The sequence below is a fragment of the Opisthocomus hoazin genome, chromosome 1 (assembly GCF_030867145.1).
Source record: "Opisthocomus hoazin isolate bOpiHoa1 chromosome 1, bOpiHoa1.hap1, whole genome shotgun sequence".
NCBI lineage: Eukaryota > Metazoa > Chordata > Aves > Opisthocomiformes > Opisthocomidae > Opisthocomus > Opisthocomus hoazin.
The window spans coordinates 9,553,233-9,575,510 of NC_134414.1; the positions used below are offsets into that span (position 1 = coordinate 9,553,233).

Sequence of the window (22,278 nt, forward strand, 5' to 3'; positions counted from 1 at the left end):
TTATTGTTGACCAGTTTGAACAGACCAAGCTCATACAACAAGAAAATTACTCTTAATTCAGGAAAAATTTTACTGTCCACAGCTCTTGCTCATCCAGCATTCACACCTCACTGCAACTAGGTTGGGTAGATGAGGGGAGAGCCATGGATGTTGTCTACCTGGACTTCAGCAAGGCTTTCGACACAGTCTCCCATAACATCCTCCTAGGGAAGCTCAGGAAGTGTGGGCTGGATGAGTGGTCAGTGAGGTGGATTGAGAACTGGCTGAATGGCAGAACTCAGAGGGTTGTCATCAGTGGCGCTGAGTCTAGTTGGAGGCCGGTAACTAGTGGTGTCCCTCAGGAGTCAGTACTCGGCCCAGTCTTGTTCAACTTCTTCATCAATGACCTGGATGAAGAGTTAGAATGTACCCTCAGCAAGTTTGCTGATGACTCCAAACTGGGAGGTGTGGTAGACACACCGGCAGGCTGTGCTGCCATTCAGCGTGACCTGGATAGGCTGGAAAGTTGGGCAGAGAGGAACCTGATGAGGTTCAACAAGGGCAAGTGCAGGGTCCTGCACCTGGGGAGGAACAACCCCATGCATCGGTACAAGTTTGGGGCGGACCTACTGAAGAGCAGCTCTATGGAGAGGGACCTGGGTGTCCTGGTGGACGACAGGTTGACCGTGAGCCAGCAGCGTGCCCTGGCTGCCAAAAAGGCCAATGGGATCCTTGGATTCATTAGGAGGAGTGTGGCCAGCAGGTCGAGGGAGGTTCTCCTTCCCCTCTACACTGCCCTAGTGAGGCCCCATCTAGAGTCCTGTGTCCAGTTCTGGGCTCCCCAGTTCAAGAAAGATGAAGAGCTACTGGAGAGAGTTCAGCAGAGGGCTACGAGGATGGTGAGGGTACTGGAACATCTCTCCTACAAGGAAAGGCTGGGGGAGCTGGGCTTTTTCAGCCTGAAGAAGAGAAGGCTGCGAGGGGTCCTAATAAATGCTTATAAATATCTCAAGGGTGGGTGTCAGGAGGATGGGGCCAGCCTCTTTTCAGTGGTGCCCAGCCACAGGACAAGGGGCAATGGGCACAAACTGAAGCACAGGAAGTTCAATCTGAGTACGAGGAAGAACTTCTTCCCTCTGAGGGTGACAGAGCCCTGGAACAGGCTGCCCAGGCAGGTGGTGGAGTCTGCTTCTCTGGAGATATTCAAGACCCACCTGGACAAGGTCCTCTACAGCCTGTTGCAGGTGACCTGCTTCGGCATGGGGGTTGGACTAGATGACCCACAGAGGTCCCTTCCAACCCCGAACATTCTGTGATTCTGTAATTCTGTGATTGTGTTGCAATACCTGTAGATGCTGCTGGTCTGTGTGTTCAGGTGGGATCCCAGTATGTGTTCTGGCACACCACCCACCATTGTATGGGTGAAGCTGTATGTCGGTCTGGCCCCAACTTGCCTGGGTTTTCTTCCTCTTACTCAGGCCTTTGCCTCACCTAGGAACAGCTACCTTCTTCTCAGAGGTTCTTTACACATAACTGTATCCTGTGTTGTGTTCCTACCTGTTAATAATGAATGGGAAATGCTTTCACTTATTGCACACAGTGGACATGCCTGCTCTGTATGATCTTCTTTTACCTAAATAACACTAACCCACCGGTCTTAGTAGCGGCTCCAGCAGAGATCAAAGTGTCACAAGTATGTTCTAGGGCAACATCATAGACAGGCTGAGATGAGCCTTTGGCAGGGAGTGCAGCAAAACTCTGCTGCTGTCTTTGCACGGAAAGCTTAGCAAGTTTTAGGCAAATATAAAGAATTAATGCCTCAGCAAGACTGCATAAGAACCCTGCTGAGCTCAGGCCTGCAAGATGATGCTGCCCTGCACCTTTTAGACATGGTGTAATCTCAGAGGTCTGCAGCAAATAGGCGATGTGAGATGAGGTCTTGCCTAATTAGCAGATTTCTCATTGTGCCTCAGTGACTGCACTGCAGAGCTTGGCCACCCTCCACGAATTTGCAGCATCTCAAGCTTTAAAACACCTTCTTTCATTCCAGTTCATCGGGGCCAGCTGGAAAAGCACCTGCCAAGTGGAGAACTCACTTGCAAGGGTTCACATCTAACATGCGGCCTGGGACTCGGGCAGTTCTGCACTACTGCTTCAACATTTCTCACACCTGGGCTTCTTGCTAAATCCAAGAGGTGAATCAGATAGAAATACTTATTCCATTATGCCCATATAAATAACTGTGGGCTAGCACCAGAGTTTTTAACAGACCTTACTCTCATAATTCCCACACATAAACACATTGCAACCCGTAGGTTGGTTACTCCATTTGGTAGCAGGCACCAGGGTCTTTAATTTGTATTTTTTAAGTTGTTAGCATTTGGAAAGGCAGCATCACCCTTTGTTAACAACTCTAGTACTGCAAGGCGGGCAAAAAAAGCAACCCTGGGAGCTTCCCCAGTGACAGGCCTCTAAGATTGAAGCATAAAAGAAAATATCTGTGTAAACACCAGAAGAAAGAGCAGAACAAGACTGAGGGCATCTCTGCGAAGAAGGACTTAGGGGTACTGGTGGAAGCAAAGTTAACATGACCCAACAGTGTGCACTTACAGCCCAGAAGGCCAGCCACCTCCTGGGCTGCATCCCCAGCAGCGTGGCCAGCAGGTTGAGGGAGGGGATTTTGCCCCTCTGCTCTGCTCTGGTGAGACCCCACTGGGAGTCCTGCGTCCAGCTCTGGAGCTCTCAGCACATGACAGACATGGATGTGTTGAAGCGGGGCCAGAGGAGGCCACAAAAATGTTCTGAGGGCTGGAACACCTCTCCTGTGAGGAAAGGCTGAGAGAGTTGGGGCTGTTCAGCCTGGAGAAGAAAAGGCTGTGGGGAGACCTTAGCGCGGCCTTTCAGTACTTAAAGGGGCCTACAAGAGTGCTGGAGAAGGACTTATTACAAGGGCATGTAGTGACAGGAGAAGGGGTAATGGTTTCAGACTGAAAGAGGGCAGATTTAGATTAGACATAGGGAAGAAGTCCTTTACTGTGAGAGTGGTGAGGCGCTGGCCCAGGGTGCCCAGAGAAGCTGTGGCTGCCCGCTCCCTGGCAGTGTTCAAGGCCAGGTTGGACGGGGCTTTGAGGAACCTGGTCTGGTGGAAGATGTCCCTGCCCATGGCAGGGGACTTAGAACTGGATGATCTTTAAGGTCCCTTCCAACACAAACTACACCATGATTTTACGAAACAAGCTGCTGCACCCATTGTCCCTGCATAACTTTGAAAGGCACGTCTCCATGCAGAGTGGACCTGGGGAGAAGTTAATCCCCACTGCTTTCAGGTGTCCACAGATAGGTCAGGCACATCTTCTCTGTTAGTCACCTCTTTGTCAGGGGCAGGTCTTGTGGTTTTAAAACAAGCAGATGCCTGCCTTCGATGAGGGCAGAGGAGGTCCCTTAGAGGGAGCAATCAGGCAAAGTCTGGCCATTTTCCCCCACTCCCAAAGCTGATAATGTCATTAGTGTGTCAGTTTCTAATTTGCGGTAACTGATTTTGCCAGGAGTATGAGATCAGTTCTCTGGTGAACTGCTCCATGGATACGACGGCAGTGATAAAGAGGCAGAAGAGGCATCTTGGTGTGGTCCATAATGAAGTGGTGGCCCTGCTTAGCATCAAATTAAAAGAGATACTAAAAGGACTCCAAATCCTGAGGGGTGCCTCTCTCTGCTTGAGCCTCAGCAGCCAACCTGGAGCCAGTCAGTTAAAACAATCTCAATCTTTCTCGAGCAAAATATCTCGTGGTGGTAGCAGTTAGTAGTAGTGGTGGTAGTGGCAGTGCTTGTGAGTGCCCTGTTCCCAAAGCCCCTGGTGAAGACAGCAATCATCTGTCTGACCCTGATGAAAATCTCTTTTTTCTCCCAGGTTTGGAGTAGTTATTGGAAACCCTCACTCCCCTCCCAAAAAAGCAAGCTCTGAGCCAGCAGCCTTGCCAAAGCAGTGGGTGTTCCACCTCTACATTTCATGTGAAACACCCAGATGTTCACCTTTATGCTTCATGTAGGTGATGGTGAGTGCTGGTTTCCAGCTTCTGGTACAAGCATTGGACATTCTTCAAAGCTTAAAAAGCTGATGGGCTGCTTTCAGCACTAACAAGACTTGACAGTGCAAAGCTTATATGCCTAGGAAATAAGCAATAGACTTCTTTTACATATGGAAAAAAAGTATTAGAGCAGTAGCATTCTTTTGAAAAGCTTGTCATTAACTTAGTATCTGCAATAATGCTACTCTTTTGGGCTTTTAAACTTCAAAGAATTAGTCTTTTTTTTCAATGAAGGAGAAGGCAGTATGGCATCTCCTTTTAATGGAGATTAGTACCTGTGAACAGTGCCTTTGAGGTAGTCCATACATATTTGATTAACTTGTTGATTAGTGAACAAAGTTTTAAAGAATTGCACTGTGTAAATGGATCGTTACCTTCTATTTTATTTCTTTTCTGATCTTCCTGAGTGACTGGGTCATTGCTGACCATATTCACGGGGGAGCTCTAGGCTTCTGTATCTGCTTAATGAATCCTATTCTGAAAAGATGTTGCATAAACCTGAACTACAGATTGTATTTTCCCTTACAGAAAGTCCTCGTCAATGTCTCCCTGTTAATTCTTTCCTGGTTCATTAATCTTCTTCTCCATTGTACATTGTGATCCAGCTACCAGGGCAGGGATGTTGAGAATCATACAGAATCATTTTAATGTAGGGTGCTGCCCTGGGGAATGGCAGTAACAGGTTCAAACCACCTCAAACTGAGCTGAGCCTGGAAACTGTGTGCAGGCTGCTGAACTGGCTGTCTTGCCTTCTGTCCTGCCTTCCCTTGCTTAGTCACCCCACCCCTCAGTAGGACGTTCGATCTGAGAAGTGCTCTCAGTATGTTGAACCCCAGGCAAATAAAGGAATTACTGCTACACAGGGCAACTGAGACTCATCCTTGCACATAGGGTTCTCTGTTACTGGGCTTAAGGTAGAGCATCAAATCCTCCTGGAAAAGCTGACCTTGTGCATTCATTAAAGAGATGCCAGCAGATTCATTTACCTCTCTGCGTAGCCTAAGGAGCTTGGAGATCAGCTTAGGCCTCTGGATATCTGAGCTCTGCCCCTTTTGTTTATATATCAGTATTCTTCTGCTAGGCTCCTTCTGGACTATATGAACCTACCTCTTGTCCTTCACCCAGGAGGAGGTAATATTTCAACTTCCATTTTCATGGTGACTTTCCCATTGGTGTCAAAATGAGGTCAGGAGACATTGCTTAGATATAGTAACCACTGTTTCCACCAGTTCCAATTGATACCCTACTTCAGTTTAATGATATGCTACTTAGTTTTCTGTGCTTAGCCAATGCATTTATTAATTGGAAGATGCTCCAAAGATGTCTTACTGCTGTCTGGATTTTCTTACTGTAAGGGCAGTCAATGACTACTTGATTTTGAAGAAATTTCAGCTAGTATTCTTCCAAGTAGGACATACTAAAATATTTTCTGATGAAGGAGAGATGCATTTGCTATTTCTGGGATTTCCTCATTAACTCTGATAATACTGCCTATCCTAAAGCGTAATATCATACTGAACATAACATTTATATGAAGGTTTGCCTTTATTCTTCAAAGATAAGTGAAGGATATGGGATAGAGGTGGGATACCTTTACGTTTTAAATGGAAGTTCATATGACAGTTGACCAAAAATTTCTTTCAAAGCATTTAAGCCACTTTAGCCTCCTTCAGTTAAACCATATTTGGTTAGATATAACTTTAAAATCCGTGTGGTAATCAGCAGCAACTTGTGCTGAAACTGCCCTGTGGAAATCCCTTGTTTTCAGTTGCTTAGTTCATTAACTAGACATCAGCACTCTGGAGGAAAAAGATGCATTCTGGTAATCTCTTGTATTGTAGTTGTTTGTGGCACGTCTTTTAAAAACACCACAAATTGGGGAAATGGGGAATAAAGATTGAATTTGGGATTTAGGGAATTTTGTGAGAAATGCTGCCAGGAAAAAATACAGGTAGCAGGAAGGCAGTGGCAAAAATGAGATTCTGAGGATGAAGACTGAAAGGGGTGGCAGAAAGACAGAGCCGAAAAGGGATACAGAAAGCTATGAATAACTGAGAAAGATGAGGAACCCGAGAAGGGTCCTGGAAGCAGACTCTGGGTAGACCAAGCGACTGGAAATGGCTGTGAACAGAGGTTTAACAAGACAATATTGGATATCTGGAAAAATTTCTTTACTGAAGGAGTGGTCAAGAATTCAAATAGGCTGCCCAGGGAGGTGGCTGAGTCACCATCCCCGGAGGTGTTCAAAAAACATGTAGACTTCAGGGCATGGTTTAGCAGGCATGGTGGTGTTGGGTTGGCAGTTGTACTTGATGATCTTAGAGGTCTTTTCCAACCTTAACGATTCCATGATTCTATGGTTCTAAGACACTGCGGGGTGAGAGTCTTAGGAAAATAGGGGAGGACTGGACAGACAAACTGCAAGAGCACCAAGACTTCTCAGGATCCAGGGCAGAGGCAGAAGAGGGGCCTGAGCCCAGTAGGACCAAGCAGAAGTTTCCACCTACAAGAAAGTTTGTGCTTTTAATCTGGCACACAGCACAAGCTCTCTCGCTTATCTCCTCTTCACTGTGCAAATGTCTGTGAAACGCACACGTAGGATTCCAGTCCCCTTCCGCTGCCACGTGGCACTGAAGTTTAAGGTCTCCTGTTGGTGTCATGACCTTTCCCTGTTTTTGCGAGAGTTGGAAGACCTCGAGAGGCCTTGGTAGGCAAAAAGGGATGGAGACGCATTGGCATGGCAAAGACCACCTTTGGGGTTGAGCCTGGAAAACTAGAATTGTTTCTGTTTGTGCCTCTGCGTCCATCTGTGATGTCAGCCAGGCCATCAGACTGTCCTGCAGGCATCTGTGGAAGGTTTGATGGAGGTTTGGGTATCTCGCTACTGGAAGCTGCTATGGAAGTCAAGGAGGACTCTGCTCCGAGCACCAAATGCAGACTGACAGTAGATACTCTGTAACGGCACTGAAAACCAGTTCACACAGTAAATATACATGGTGTGTGCGCTGCTTCAGTGCAAACTTCCCGAACCTGAAGTGCATCTGTGAGGAAAAATCGATTTTTTTGGTAACGCAGCATCATAAGCTGTTACAGCAGTTGCCTTTCAGTATACTTGGTGTACATCAGCATGTTGACAGGCTGGAGAGGTGGGCCTGCATGAACCGCATGAAATTCAACAAGGCCAAGTGCAAGGTCCTGTACATGGGTCAGGGCAATCCCAAACGCAAGTACAGGCTGGGCAGAGAGTGGCTTGAGAGCAGCCCTGCGGAGAAGGACTTGAGGGTACTGGTGGATGAGAAGCTCAACATGAGCCAGCAATGTGCGCTTGCAGCCCAGAAAGCCAACCCTATCCTGGGCTGCATCAAGAGAAGCGTGGCCAGCAGGGCAAAGGAGGTGATTCTGCCCCTTTACTCCGCTCTCGTGAGACCTCACCTGGAGTACGGCGCCCAGCTCTGGAGCCCCCAACATAGGAGGGACATGGATGTGTTGGAGTGGGTCCAGAGGAGGCCACGAAGATGATCCGAGGGCTGGAGCACCTCTCCTATGAGGACAGGCTGAGGGAGTTGGGGCTGTTCAGCCTGGAGAAGAGAAGGCTCCAGGGTGACTTTCTAGCAGCCTTCCAGTACCTGAAGGGGCCGACAGGAAGGATGGAGGGGGACTCTTCACAAGGGTGTGTAGTGATAGGACAAGGGGGAATGGCTGTAAACTGGCAGATTTAGATTAGATATTAGGAAGAAATTCTTCACCATGAGAGTGGTGAGGCCCTGGCCCAGGTTGCCGAGAGAAGCTGTGGCTGCCCCCTCCCTGGCAGTGTTCAAGGCCAGGTTGGATGGAGCTCTGAGCAACCTGGTCTGGCGGAAGCTGTCCCTGCTCATGGCAGGGGGATTGGAACCAGATGATCTCTAAGGTCCCTTCCAACACAAACCATTCTGTGATTCTATGATTCTGTGTTCACTCAGGTAGCTTTTCGGATTATTTTTTCCTTTTTATCTCTCTTTTACTTTCTAATGCAGATTTTATTCGCTCCGAACGGCTTTGGACAGTTTTGCTTGGGTTTAAACGCGAACTACATCTCCCGTCAGTCCCCGCGCCGCCTCGCGTCGCCTCGCTCCTTGCGCAAGCGCGCATTGCACCACGGGAGATGTAGTCCTCCTCCCCGTCCCCTAGGGCCGCGCTCCGGAAGTGACTCGATGGCCCCGGGGGTGAGTGGGGGCGCGTTGACTTCCGGGAGACGGCGCTGATGGAGGCCCAGCAGCAGCGAAGCGTCTGAGGGGTTTCGGGGGCCGCCGCCATGTTCGGCTGCCTGGTGGCGGGCAGGCTGGTGAGCGCTGCCCGGGCCGCGGGCGGGGCCCTCAACCCGCTCGGGGCCGGGGCGGAGCTGAGGCAGGGCCACCCCGCGGGGTTCGCCCCTTTCCCTCGCCGGGTTCCGCCCGGGGCTGGCCGCGGGCAGCGGCCCCGTCACGCCGGCCCCGCTCCTCGGCGGGCTCCTGCCTCGCATCCCCAGAGGCAGCTGCGATGTGGAGCCCCGTCACCGGAGGCAGTCACCGTCCCCTCTGTTAACGGAGAGGCTGGGGCTTCTCAGGGGGCGAGCTGGGAGCTTAAAAGAAGCTTTTTAAGGCTAGATTGTGCGTTGGCTGCAGGGGTGTGGCACCTCGGGTGAAGAGGAGGGTATCGTTTGCTCTGGCGTTTCGCCGTCCTGCCGCCTGTCTCAAGGTCTATTGTATTTCCTATGTGAACAGGTTTCCATGATCCTGGGGTTGTGCCAGCCAGGTGGTCAACAGCCACTGCTTATAGACTTGGCAACCTCTTCTGCACCCTATTTTCCTCCTACGCGCATGGGGAGCGAAGGTATTCTGATCCTGTAGTCCCGGGTGGGATACGTGTTCAGTGCAGGTAGAACGAGACTGTTGTGCCTTTTTTAGTAATATTTTTTTGCAGTTGTTCTTCTGCCGTGTTTGATTTTTATCTGGCTGTTTGCTCTTTAGGTTGTTACATTCCACTTTAGGTGTATTTCTGTAAAAGGAAATTCACAGTTCCAAAGATGAAACAACACAGTAATACTAATAAAGGTTTTCTTCTCTTCAGGTACAGGCAGCTCCCCAACAAGTGGCGGAAGACAAATTTGTATTTGATTTACCGGACTATGAAAACATCAACCATGTAGTGGTCTTCATGCTGGGAACGATTCCATTTCCAGAAGGAATGGGAGGATCTGTCTATTTTTGTTATCCGGACCAGAGTGGGATGGCGGTGTGGCAGCTGCTGGGGTTTGTCACTAATGAGAAGCCGAGTGCCATCTTCAAAATTTCTGGTCTGAAATCTGGTAAGACTGGTAAAACGTAGCAGTCAGTGAAACAGATGGGTTCCTGCATGCAGAAGGGGATAAATGTTTGAAGGTGGTTTTGAACAAAAAGCTGCTTGAAAAGACAGACCACTGTGCATTTTCAGGTTGTCCCTAGCAGATGGGGTACTCGAAGCCATCTGTCAGCTTCATGGACGTCTGTCTGTCCATTAATGTTCCTAGCAAAATGTCTCACTTGTTTTCTCTTTTACGTGGTGTTGATCTGGAAATTCTTTTGAGCAGGCTTGGCACGTGCTCCAGTGCTTCTGCACAGAGAATCTGAGGCAGAACAACCCTGTAGCTTCCATAGTGTGGTTTTTAGGCATCTGTCTAGACATGCCTGCCACGTTTTCTTTCGGCTTCCGCTGTTAAGCGGTGGTATTCTTTGTAGTGCGGAGACCGGTTTTGTAGTGAGTAAAGTCTGGCGCAGTGATTTCAGCCAGCCGCTTCCCGTTGCGGTGCGGTTGCGCTATGTAGTGCTCCAGTAGAGGGTGTTATTGGAAAGCAGCTTTCCTGATGTTTTAGTATTTTCAAAATAGACCTGAGTTAGAGAAATCTGACTCATTTGGGAGCCAGCGAATGCTGGGGATTCCTGAGGTAGGTGTGGGTGTTTTTTCCTAAATATATGGGGGTTTTGCCATGCATATTATAAAAACGATGAAGTGCCCCAGTGGCACGCCTTTGCCTTATTAAAGGAACAGATATATCAGTCGAGCAGCTTAAAGTGTTGCGGTGATAAAGTAATATACATCTTTTATAGGCTTCAGCGTAGCCTTGAATCTCTGTTTAGGTACACGTTGAGGTTGCTGTGATAAAATGTATTCGTTCATAACGTGGCATGCTTTCTTTTGAGTCAGTCCTGGATGGCAGTGTGACATGAGATACGGGCTCTCAAGGTGCAGAGCAAAATGAATTCTTATCATAAAGTTCCTCAAAAATTCGGGCTTTCTTCAGAAGAGAGAACAGCCACAGGAAGGGGCTTTGGGGGACATGTTTCTGTATGTTCCGAAGTTGTGTTGTTAGTGAGACAGTTAAGCGTATCACTGGTTCTTCTGCCAGCTTTTGCCGTGTGTTTCTCACGTTGGAAAGACTTAACCATATATGCTTTCAGACAGCTGCATAGGAAAACACACTTTCAGATGCTCTTTGCATGATTAGCTGTAATTTCCAAGTAAGGGCTGCTCTCAAGGAAGAACTCCGCAACATAACTGAATGCGTTTGCAATGCCGTGAGGCAGTGCTGTGCTTGATCTGAACAACAGAGACCTCCACCGTTCACATGGTTCTCTACAGCTTCTCTCTGACTGTAGAGTCAGTGTAAGCTACACAGCCTTAGTTTCCATGACCATAAACATGGTGGAGAAGACTTTGAGGCTGTAGGAAGGCAAGACGAGAGAGGGATTAGAGACAGCTGGAGTCGCTGAGAGACATCACTGCCTGTTGAAATCTGCATTTTGGGTTTGACTACCTCAGGCTGGTTTTTTGAGCGGGCTGTTGATAGACCTCATGCCTCTGTGAAATGGGTGAGGAGGAGGAGGGCGAATGTCAATGGCAGGTCCTGCAACAGATGTTGGGGTGCTCAGATGTCTCCTGATTCAGCGTAGTAGGTAGCAGTGCCGTTCTGCGAAGAGACTGAATAAAGAAGTTGAACTAGAGTTTTATCCCCTGCGTAGGAAATACTGGGTGATTATGTTTGTAGCTTGGCTGTTGAGGCTCTGTTCATGTAAAATAGCAGTTTAAAGCTGAGTGGCTCTGCCATGAAGGTGTTCTCAGCCTTGTCACTTTTTCTGGGGGCACTGGGGGTGGCAAGCGAAGCTGTAGGTGAGGCTCATCAGAAATGCAGAGGCTGTGTGGATATTCCTAACTCGGTAGGTGCAGGCTAATGTGAGGATGCCGAGGGCTAATTTGGAGAATTAATAGCAAGATGAAGTTGATGCAAAACCTAATGCAAAACCTAAGGTTTTTTAATTTCACTTGCGCCTGAAAGTGTGGTAGAAGTAGAGGGCGAACCTTGGGCTGGGATTTTGCACCCTTACTGGAAGTAAGTTAACAAGTGGGATGAAACCTAATGTAATAAAGAGACTGCCTGTTACTTTATGAGCTGGAACAGCGTGGAGAGCTTTTACAAGTGTCTGGATTATGTCAGCTCTTTTTTACGTTATTTTAGGAATATGTGCATTAAAAATTATTAGAAAAGATACAATTTTTGTAGCACGGATGCAATGTCTTTTGTGACATTAGCTTGCTTTCCGGGGGTACTATATAGTTGTATTAGTAGCTGTGCTGCAGATTGAAAATACTGTGGAGTGTTGTGTTTGCTTGAACTTAATTCCTTGTTGAGAGGAAGAAATTTGTGCCCCTAATTGTTTGTCAGCCCCCTGTGAAGCCGTGGTTGTGGCAGTGTTTCTTGCTGTGTGATGAAGAGGGCCAGCGTGTTTCTTACGTGGACACGAGTGGGCAGCAGAAGTGACGTAGTGTTTTAGTACACGGACTTTGGGGAAGGCTCAATGTATCATTTGGAACTCTTGTGTTAAGTTTATGCCCTGGGACTGTGCAGGTTTGGTGATGTGTGTAACTTGTCGGGGTTGCACATTGTTGTAAGGACTGGTTGGGCTGTTTAATACCACATCCCCAGATCCTGTATTTGACTTCTGGACTATGAGGGTCAAGTAAAATGGCGTTGCCCCAGGGTTTTTTGTTCACTTCTCTGGTCCCTCCTGTCCTGTGCTGACTTAAGAAAGCCAATGCAGGTGAACATTGCAGTGTTTCCAAGTGGGATACCAGAAGGTTGTCTCAATACACGCACTAAAGGGGAAATGGCTTTTGTGGAATACACTCTTCAATGTGAAAAAGTGGTTTGTGGAGTAGAGACTAAATTATGAACCTGGACGCTTGACTACAGGTGCTGTTTAAACTTGGGTAACCTTCTTTGAATAAGAGATTTCCAGATTGGATCTTGAAGGTGCCTCACAGGAATGTCATAGTACCCTCTAAAAGATTCCATAAGAGCTCCTCAGTAATCAGGAAAAGTCTGTTGAATTCTGTTTCATAGTAGGCTCGGTACAAACTTAATATATCTGCAAGCAGGCTTTTCCTTTGTTCTTCTTCTTGATAACTTCTAACCATTCTTAAAAGCTGTGCTGTGAGGCTAGAAGTGCATGTGTGGCTTGTGGGAGTGTTGTGTTTGTTGTTTTTGTTGTTGTTGTTTTGACCCCTGGATTTAGTAGTGAAGTCTTGCATCTGCTGATATTGACTATAAGTGTAGTAGTTAAAGGCTCAAAGTGTCCAGCATTATTCCGTGTTTCTTTCTGAGGACTGAGTATCATGCAGGATGGTGACAGGCTTTGCAATACGCATTACATCTGATTTTTTTTTTTTTTTCAGATCCAATCTTCATGTTTGCTGGAAGATTATTAAATCAACTTCCCCCCCACCCCATCAACATTGGTAGTTAGAATTCATGTGAAAAGCTGAATAACATGGGTTTTGGGTTTTTCTGGTCACTTCCCCACCGCACAGTAGGATGACAGTCAACATGTATTCTTTCAGTCTCTTACTCTTCCCACTTACGGATTTTTTTTTTATTACAGGTGAAATGTTTAACAGGCTGTGGTCAAGGAAAAGTAGAATATTTGTGACCTTAACAAAGCTGAGTGACCTCTTTAGTGCCAAGAGGAATAAAGTAGGAATATACCTTTGTGAACGAGGCTGAGTTGCTCTCTTGAAATTGTGCGATTTCTGCCCTTGTGTAATAAACTGCAGCTGCGATCAGACATTGTGGTGAGATCCCTTGGTGCCTGTTCGAGCGGCACTGGTAGCGCTGACTGTATTCACAGAATCACAGAATCACAGAATAGTAGGGGTTGGAAGGGACCTCTGTGGGTCATCTAGTCCGACCCCCCCGCCGAAGCAGGGTCACCTACAGCAGGCTGCACAGGACCGCGTCCAGGTGGGTCTTGAATATCTCCAGAGAAGGAGACTCCACAACCTCCCTGGGCAGCCTGTTCCAGTGCTCCGTCACCCTCAGAGAGAAGAAGTTCCTCCTCATGTTCAGACGGAACTTCCTGTGCCTCAGTTTGTGCCCATTACCCCTTGTCCTGTCACTGGGCACCACTGAAAAGAGCTTGGCCCCATCCTCCTGACACCCACCCTTCAGATATTTGTAGGCATTCGTTCGTTAAGGTCACTGGCATTCCTAATGGCATCGCTGTGAGGTTTGTCACTCGGCACAAGGAACTGTGGCCAGTTCGCATGGTGTGACTGAAGAGTTCTAAGTGTTTTGCTTGGGCTCCTGACAACTTTGCAGAGCATGGCTGCTCGTGGAAGGCAGGACGTAGGTTCTGCTGGTGTTACCTACAGGTGGTGTCTTTAGGTCGCTTTGGAAAACCTGTGGATAGAATATTTTGCTGGCCTTCCTTTTCAAAGCAGGAAGTCGTGCTGCAGGGAAGCAGTTTGGGCCTGGAGAATCAAGCTTTAGAAAAAAGCTGTTGCTGGCAGTTGTTAGTGCCTTGTCTGTGCTTTCAGATCTGGAGAGGAATAATGGCTGGTAATACTTCAGTGCATGCAATTATATGTTCTTCTCTGACTGTATGTTGTTTTACTGATTAAGAGTAGATGAATTTCGTGTGATTGTGCATAAAGAAGGGGCTTAAAAATACTCCTTGTCTTGCAACTCTAAGATTTTTTAATTTCACTTGTGCTGGAAAGTGTGGCAGAAGTAGAAAACAAACCTTGGGCTGGGATTTTGCACCCTTACTGGAAGTAAGTTAACAAGTGGGATGAAAGTTACAGGATAGCCTTTTCCATTACAGACTTTTTCCACTGTGCAGTGATGCATGTGATGCTCTGCTTTCCACTTACAAATACAGCCTCTAACATACTGTCTGCGTTTGAGGCGTACACATGGGTAAGGTTTTTGACATGGTTGGGCTGAAAGGTAACGAAGGCTCAATATCTTCAATCAAGGGTTCAATACAGGGAAAGAAGGGGGTGGAAAAAATACTTTACTGATTGCAGTTGCTCTGCTGTGACAGCGTGTTGGAGAGTGTAGGGTCTGAATGCGAAAGCCTGAGCTTGTATTTCGGTACGGGTTAACATACTGTGTTCTTTGTATGTGGAAGGTTTGGAATGTTAATTGCAAGAGCCAAGGATTGAAAACGTGCAGTGTATTTCAGCTGGTGTCAGGATGGCAGGGGATGCTTTTCTCTCGCCCTTGAAGGTGGACATCTTTCCAGGAGAGTGGTGCCATGGGAGCGCATACAAAGTGACAGTATTTTTTATTATTTAGATCATGAGTGTCTTTCTAAAGTCATGACACATTCTGATGGAGCCTGTTGTCTGAGGATTTTGCTTCTATTGTAAACGTCAGCTGCTCAGGTGAAGATGTTGCAAGGTGTAAAACTTCTGCCAGCTCTGTTGCTATTGGAATTTTCAGTAGCGCACTTGTGTGATACTTGGTTTCTAATAGCTTTTCTCTTTCTTTTTTAATGCTTTAATAAATTTTACCTTCATCAAGCGAGCCTCTATCTACAGTAAATGTTGCGATCCTGCAGCAGCGGCATTTCTCAAAAGGGCTTCTAAACAGCACTTCAGGAGATGAACTCTCTGCTTGCTGGCTTTGTGTTAAAGTAACAATTTAATAGTGAGTGCTTTACTCATAAGTGTAGCACTATATTGCAATTGTAGGGTCTGGAGTGAGGAGCGGCACTTGGCTTCGGCTGAAAAGGCTGCTGGGTTTGTCAGTGTGCATTCTGTATGGGTTGGATGGGGGCTTCTTTGTGGCGGTGCCTTGTATCCCTGCAGAAGAATGGTCAAGTTTCTGAGATCTTCAGTCTTGAGCCTGTGAATTAAAGGTTGGTACCTGTAGAGAAAGGTTCTGCTGTCTTTTACGCACAGATCATATTTCCTGTTGAATCCATTTACTTCATAGAGAGCTTGAAAATTATGGTTTTCCTTTTTTAAGAAATTTCCTTAAGATCTGCTGTGTTTTTTAAACGTACCTATCGCACAGTTCCATCTGTTGTGCTTGTGTGTACTTGTGCCTGTGCTCGGACTGCATGATTTTTCTGTGTTTCTGAGATAGGGAGATCTCTCTCGTGGGAATTGAGGAATACCTTTGACACAAGAAACACGGTGATTGAAGTAACACAGTCTCTATGTACATGCCAAATCTAACGTTTGCTGTTTGTGGTGCTTTCAGGGAAGGGAAGTCAACATCCCTTTGGTGCCATGAACCTCCCTCAGACGCCAACGGTCGCCCAGATTGGAATCTCAGTGGAACTGCTGGAGAACCTGGCCCAGCAGACTCCTGTTGCAAGTGCTGCTGTGTCATCAGTAGATTCATTCACAGAGGTAGCTTGGACATTCTGTTCTCAGAAGTTCTCTGTCGTACGAAATTCTTTAGAATTGAGCCTCTTAAGAACTAATTAAAAAAAAAAATGGTGCTGTGGGTGGCTATAGGATTGTAACCAACCTAATAATTGTCAAATAATTTGGCTGGATGCTTTGGTATTTTGAAATTGTATTTTCTTGCACTGGAAAACTGTGTCTCCTGTAAAGCATTGGATTGTGCCTGCTCGGTGGAGTGAGGCCAGCAGACTCACTTGTGTCGATGTCACTCTACTGTAAAAGTATTTATGATACTTCCTTATAGGAGCAGCTATGACTAAATGCATGGAAGAGACACTGGATCTTCGGTGATTTGTAAGTGCTGGAACTCCAGTGCGTAGACTTGCAGGGATGGTCAAAAATTACCCAAAAGTCAGGGCAGACACGGGCATGGATGCAGACAGATATCCATGTGTACCACTGACCCCTGAGAAATCTTTCTGGTGTCTTTCTGCAGAACTGCAGAATCATGCCCCCTCCCACAGAAAGATGTTTTTGTTTTGTTTTGTTTTCTCAGTTCTTTACCTGTGGACCAGGTAAAAACGTTTGCTGGTTTTTTTTTTTTTACCCAGCCTGTCCATTAGTTTGACCCTCTGGAAATCCTCAGCCAGCACTGGCAGTTCATTGGCCATCTAATGGCAGCTCCAGATCTTCATGGCAGGTCTTGATTTCCCTAACACTGATGGCTCTGGTATTCTCTCTTGACATTTCAGAAGTTGTTGAGGCTTTTCTTAGGCTTTTTTTTCTTATCTTACTCACTTTCCTTACAGATGCTTGCTGAGGTACATTGGTAGTTGAACAGTAACCCTGATAATGTAGCTGATGTCCTTTGGCAGTTTATACGCATAATAGCTCCAAATAGGTAAGGTCTCCTGGAGAAGGTTATTGTGACTAGCAGTTGACCAACAGCTATTTTTGTATGTTTAATTGAGCTTTTCTGGAGTTGTTAGGGGCAAGTGACATTCTAAATGGACAGCAAGACAGGGACTGGGGGAGCAAAAGCAGCGTGGCCAGCAGGTTGAGGGAGGGGATTCTGCCCCTCTGCTGCGCTCTGGTGAGACCCTCCTGGGAGTTCTGCATCCAGCTCTGGAGCCCCCAGCACAGGACAGACCTGGAGCTCTTGGAGCGGGGCCAGAGGAGGCCACAAAAATGTCTGAGAGCTGGAACCCCTCTGCTGAGGAAAGGCTGAGAGCTGAGGCTGTTCAGCCTGGGGAGGAGAAGGCTGCAGGGAGACCTTAGAGCAGCCTTTCAGTACTTAAAGGCGGCTTAAAAAGAAAGACGGCAACAAGGTTTTTAGCAGGGTCTGTTGCGACAGGAGAAGGGGTGATGGTTTTAAGCTAAAAGAGGGTAGATTTAGACAGGATATAAGGAAGAAATGTTTTTACAATGACGGTGGTGAAACTGGCACAGGTTGCCCAGAGAGGTGGTCGATGTCCCATCCGTGGAAACATTCCAGGCCGGGTTGGACAGGGCTCTGAGCAACCTGGTCTGTTTGAAGATGTCCCTGCTCACTGCAGGGCAGTTGCAATAAATGACCTTTAAGGGTTCCTTCCAACCCAAACCATTCTGTGATTCTATGAAATAATATTTCTGATTCCATCAGTTTTTATAATAGTAGTAGTTATGTCATGAGGTCATAATGTGCCACGTAAGGTAATTTGCAACGTGGCTGGTGGATTTTTCTGGCCATAATATTTAAAGAAAAAAAGCCACCTCCTGAACGCATAACATTTTTACAAATATTATTTCCAGTTAGGTGGATTTTTCTATTAAAAAAAGAGTAACATCTTAACTGAAAGTGCATATTGCTTTCAAGGAATGCAGTTCAACAAAAGGTTGAAGTAATCGTTACTCCTTTAGAGAAAACATATAAAGTCATAGTTGAAGGAGAGACTTGAGGGAGTAGATCACAGAGGAAGGGGATATGACTGGGAGCAGGTTTGTGAACGGCCAATAGCTTTCATTTAATACTTTGTCATCTATTTGGAACTGCTACATTATAGCAATAAAAGTATTTTTTTTTAAAGGCAAAATGGTCTCTTGCTTCTCTGAGCTAAGGGGTTGCTCTCCTACTACATTTTTATTACGTTTTATGAAGCTTTATGATTGTGTGTATATATTTATATAGAGAGAGAGTTATATTATCAAAAAGATGTGTGGAAAAAGTGGGACAAAACCAGAGAGCCCTGCATATGAATGGGGCGAGACTGAGGGTAGGCTCTGACATTCTAGGACATCGTTTCTTCCACTCCTTTTGTCAGAGCGGGTGGAGGGAAACACAGGAGTGTGCATATGTTGCCCCAGGCTCTGGTTTCCTCCATTCTTTCATGGCCTACGAAAATAGTTTGTTCTCTCACCAAAACAATGCATACTTTTTGTTTAAATAAAAACAATAGAGGAAAGAAGACGGTACCGTAGGCTTATTTATTTGTAAACTGAGTGGGAATGTCCTGCAGCCTCATCTGCTGCACCCAGGGCTTGCTGCTTCTTGGCCTTTTTTGCACTTTTTTACTGCCTTATTCCTACAGTTTAGGAGTTTCCTATGCGTCTTGTTTTGTTTTTCCCAGCAAGATCTTGTGGCAGAGGATGCCAGGATAGCAGCCCTTCTGTGGTGAAAGCTAAAGGAAATTTCCCTGTCCCTGGAGTCTGGCGAGTGGTAAGGAGGCAGACCGCAGACTCTTCAGCTGGTTTAACAACCGGTGTTTTGCTGTGAGTTGGAGTGGCAGCTTTGACCTGGTCTACAGTTCTTCCGATGGTTTAATTTGGAGGAGAGGGACAGCTCTTGTCACTGCATCACTACTTTGTCACTAGAAGAAAATGTTCTTCCCAACGCTGTTAATCCAGTTGGATGAAATTGGGCAGGGAGTGGGCAAGTGCCGATTCTGAAGATGAATTCTGGATGGATCTGAAGGCAAGACTGAGTTAGGGTGTGCTGACCAGTTTCAAATGTACATTCCTGAACCTACTATATCCACTTTCCCATTGTGTTTTAGATGGCAATGCTAATGTTACTTCATATAGGAGTTGTGTATCTGTTAATCTTTTGCACAAAAATTCAAACTGAAAAAAGAACTTACTTAAAATGTCTCTTTTTTTATTTCAGTTCACTCAGAAGATGTTGGATAACTTCTATAACTTTGCTTCCTCGTTTGCTGTTACTCAGGCACAGATGACCCCAAATCCTTCTGAAGCTTTCATCCCTGCAAATGTAGTTCTGAAATGGTAATGGCAATGATCCCTAGTCCCAAATGTGCTTTTTTTCTAGGCATTAAACTGGCTGATTTCGAAGTATTGAACTGCTGCCATGCTATTCCGTGAGATGATGCAGAAATGTTTAGAAGGGTCTGTTGTTTTTTATCTCAAGTATAGAGATGTTCCATCCACTGTTTTTGCATTAATTTGTCAGCATCTTGATAGCAATTTTTTATTAAAGTGGTAAACAGCCTCTAAATGTTCTGCTTCTGGAAATGTCGCCCTTGACACGTGTGGAGTTGCACTGCGTTGCTGATGATGCAAACGCTTTGGAGTCATGGGAAGACACAACATGCTGAGACTTGTCAGTTTGTGCGTATTTGTTATGCTTACTCTCTTCCTAGACGTAGTTCCAGCATAGTTACGTTGCTTAAGAATATGGGAGAGGCGGAGAAATCGTGTTCCTAGTTGGCCTGGTTCCATCACCAAGACCCTCGAGCACAAATGCAGAAGTCTCTCAGAGTTGTTCTCCAGGGACTGGTTTAAGAAGCAACTGTCTGGGGGGACAGCGCGTGTAGTCTGGAGACAAACTGTGAACTGCCGGCAGTCACAAATAGGATGTCTGAAAAATTCTTTCCTCCAGTTCAGCCCTCTTCAGCCTCTCCCATATTAACCGAAACCCTTTCAAAACAGTATTTTGGGCTCTCTGCATACAGTTTTATTGTTAGTACAGATCTCGTGAATATGCAGGCAGTTAAGGTAAGCAATGTATTTTCTTTGGGAGTGTAATTTGAAGCAGATCCCTTCTGTTCAGAAGGTACTCTGCGCGCTCCATGAATATGTGTGGGTCAGGTCTCTGATGAGAGGAATCGAAGGGAAGACAGGCTGCAGAAGCAGGGTGATGGCTGCTATTGCCTGGATGTTGCTGCAGTTGCTTTTGGTTGTTCAGAACAGTATAGTGAAGTGAGGTGTAGCTCTAATACACTTAACACATTCATATATAGAAATTTGCTAATGTGATTACAGGACGGAAAACCAATGTTTTCTGGCTCTGTTCATATGTTTGTGAGCCATTATAATGTGTTGACTTACAGTTTGTAATATGTGGAATCTCCGCAATGGGCGGGCTGCAATGGAAATTCAATAGTTTGGCTGAGAAATTCATTCATAAATAAGCCTTTCTCTAATGTCAGTGAGTTTGAAACCCTTTAGAGTCTCTTTTCTCATTTGAGTTGGGGTAGGAACTATGAGATGGAGGAGAACCTTTTCTTGGTTTGTTTTCCTTGTTCCATTGGCAGTACTTTTTGATACCTTACAGCCTGGGTTTGTGGGGATTGAAAGCAGTTTTTAGGCTTTTGTAGCTCAAAGCCTGTAAGTTTTTTTTTTTTTTCTTTTTTTGAAAGTCACAGAAATTGTATGCTTCCCCTGTTTCTTCACTGTAGGTCAATAATGAATTCTGACCTTCAGTGTTTGTGGTTTGCTTGTCTCTGAGTATGGAAAGTGAAATTAGGACAGCATGTGTGCATACATGATTCTGTTATGTGTTAGAGAGTTATTTTTCCTCATTAGGTTTTACTGAAACATTACCATATATAAAAAAAAATGTGGAGGTTAGAATTATTTAGTAAAGGTGGAAAAATAACGGGGACTACTTTCTCTCAAGGTTTCTGTTAGAACTACAAGGCGAATCGATGCATAGCCTTGAGTGCAGAACTCTCTGCAGTCCCCTCGTCCGTACCTGCGAGCCGGTTACCCATCGCCAGCTGGGAAGCGATCCTGGATCAGAGGCTGCGGTCTCTGTGCGAGCTCGTGTCCGCAGTCCAGCGAAGTGCGGAGCTGGCTCTGTGCATCCCCGAGGGGTCCTACAGGGACAGCTGAGCTGGGCGCAGCAGCAGCGGCGTTACCTTGGTTTTCCCAGTATCGCGGCGTGTCCCTAAACGGCACGGGGCTCTCTTGGTTTGGGGTTGGTGGGGTTTCTTCTGCGAGATGCCTGGCCTGAGGACTCGGATAATGGGCAGCCTCAGACTCCTGCTTCTACCTGCTCCAACTTTGATTTCCTGGCCCAAAAAATGTTATGCACAAAACAGCCACTTTTAATTCACTTACAGTTTTGCTAAGCTTGAATGAGCATCCTCGGGGCTAGCACTTCAGTGAGACCCCGCTTGCTGTTGAAGCGCACAAGTCTCGCTGGGAGGATTCTGGAATCAGAAAGGAGGAGTTTGGATTTATTCATGTCCTGGTGTGGAATAGATGTAACTGATCATGTTCTCTGCATAGACCAAAATATTTATATCATTTTTTAAGCCATCTTATTTGCAACAGCTTTTGTGTTTTGTGTTGTTTTTTTTTTTCCCCCCAGGTATGAGAACTTCCAAAGACGTCTGACACAGAACCCTCTCTTCTGGAAAACATAAGCTTAAATTAATGGTGTCATCTGAAGTGCTTTCTAAGCAGTGCTGTCTGAAAGGTGCACCAAGCAACTCTGCTGAGGAATTTTGGGGGAAAAAAACGATTAGTCTGAATAGACAAACTTGTAACTTTTGTATTACTCCTGAAAATTATTTAAAATTAAAATCCGTGAAAACTACTTGCCTACGTGGTTTTTTTTAATTGGTGTACTTGGCTGTGACAAGAAATCGGTGCAGGTGTAGAAATACTCACTTGAAAGTGCATTTGAAGTGGAGGAAACTAGAAGATGAAAAATGGCAGCACTGTTTTGTACTTGTGTGATGTTTTGGGGTGTTTAGCTGTCAACAAAATAGATGTAGTTTTCCCTTCTTTACCTCAGTCTGAAGGGTGAGCTGAGAACAAGTAGCTTTGAGATGGCCCTTAGGGGCCAGTGCAGAGTTCTAGGTTTGTAATTTGCAGCCCAGGACTGTTCAGTGAGATGAGAGCTGCTAAATTACTGACAGTGGTGGTATTTGATGAATTTGAATATTGCTTTCTCTAATGATGGTGTGAATGACGTGGAGGAGGAGAAAAACAAGCCTAATGGCTGTTAGTACCTGGAAGAGTTTCTCTGTGAGGAAAATGGGTTACATTGAAATTACGTCAAGGATTTGTGGGGTCTCCTTTCCACTGTTTGAGAGGAATCCATTATGTTCTACGTTGAGAAACTCATTGCAGGGCAGTGAACGGAGGCTTGTTTTGACAATCCTGTGAGCTCGCCTTTGAACTTGGCTGCGGTTCTACTCGGAACTTACAACAGAACATCTCCGTAGTCTCCAACAACACAAGGAACATTGTTCTAAATTCTTCCGGAAGGGTTGGAAGACGCTGATGCCCCTTCAGCTGG

The 22,278-nt window shown here is 46.0% G+C and overlaps 1 protein-coding gene across 3 annotated transcripts; it reads left to right on the top strand.

Moving 5' to 3' along the window:
• The first annotated feature begins 8,267 nt into the window (after positions 1-8,267).
• Positions 8,268-21,570, top strand: HIKESHI (heat shock protein nuclear import factor hikeshi). 3 transcript variants are annotated; one of them, XM_075416428.1, is made up of 6 exons: positions 8,287-8,385; positions 8,804-8,912; positions 9,150-9,387; positions 15,604-15,755; positions 18,895-19,013; positions 21,343-21,570. In XM_075416428.1, the coding sequence occupies exons 3-6, from the start codon at positions 9,237-9,239 to the stop codon at positions 21,395-21,397; spliced, it is 477 nt and encodes a 158-aa protein (XP_075272543.1). In that variant the 5' UTR covers positions 8,287-8,385; positions 8,804-8,912; positions 9,150-9,236; the 3' UTR covers positions 21,398-21,570. The 3 variants fall into 3 exon arrangements, with proteins under 3 accessions (XP_075272533.1, XP_075272543.1, XP_075272554.1); XM_075416418.1 differs by lacking the exon at positions 8,804-8,912 and having other exon boundaries at positions 8,268-8,385; XM_075416439.1 differs by lacking the exons at positions 8,287-8,385; positions 8,804-8,912 and adding an exon at positions 8,686-8,777.
• The last annotated feature ends 708 nt before the right edge of the window (positions 21,571-22,278 follow it).

Excerpts from the sequence above, each read along its gene's own strand:
- HIKESHI (XM_075416418.1), top strand. The coding sequence starts at position 8,356 with ATGTTCGGCTGCCTGGTGGCGGGCAGGCTG. Across the intron at positions 8,386-9,149 it reads GCCTGGTGGCGGGCAGGCTG|GTACAGGCAGCTCCCCAACA; the intron begins GTGAGCGCTGCC and ends TCTTCTCTTCAG. Across the intron at positions 19,014-21,342 it reads GCAAATGTAGTTCTGAAATG|GTATGAGAACTTCCAAAGAC; the intron begins GTAATGGCAATG and ends TTTTCCCCCCAG.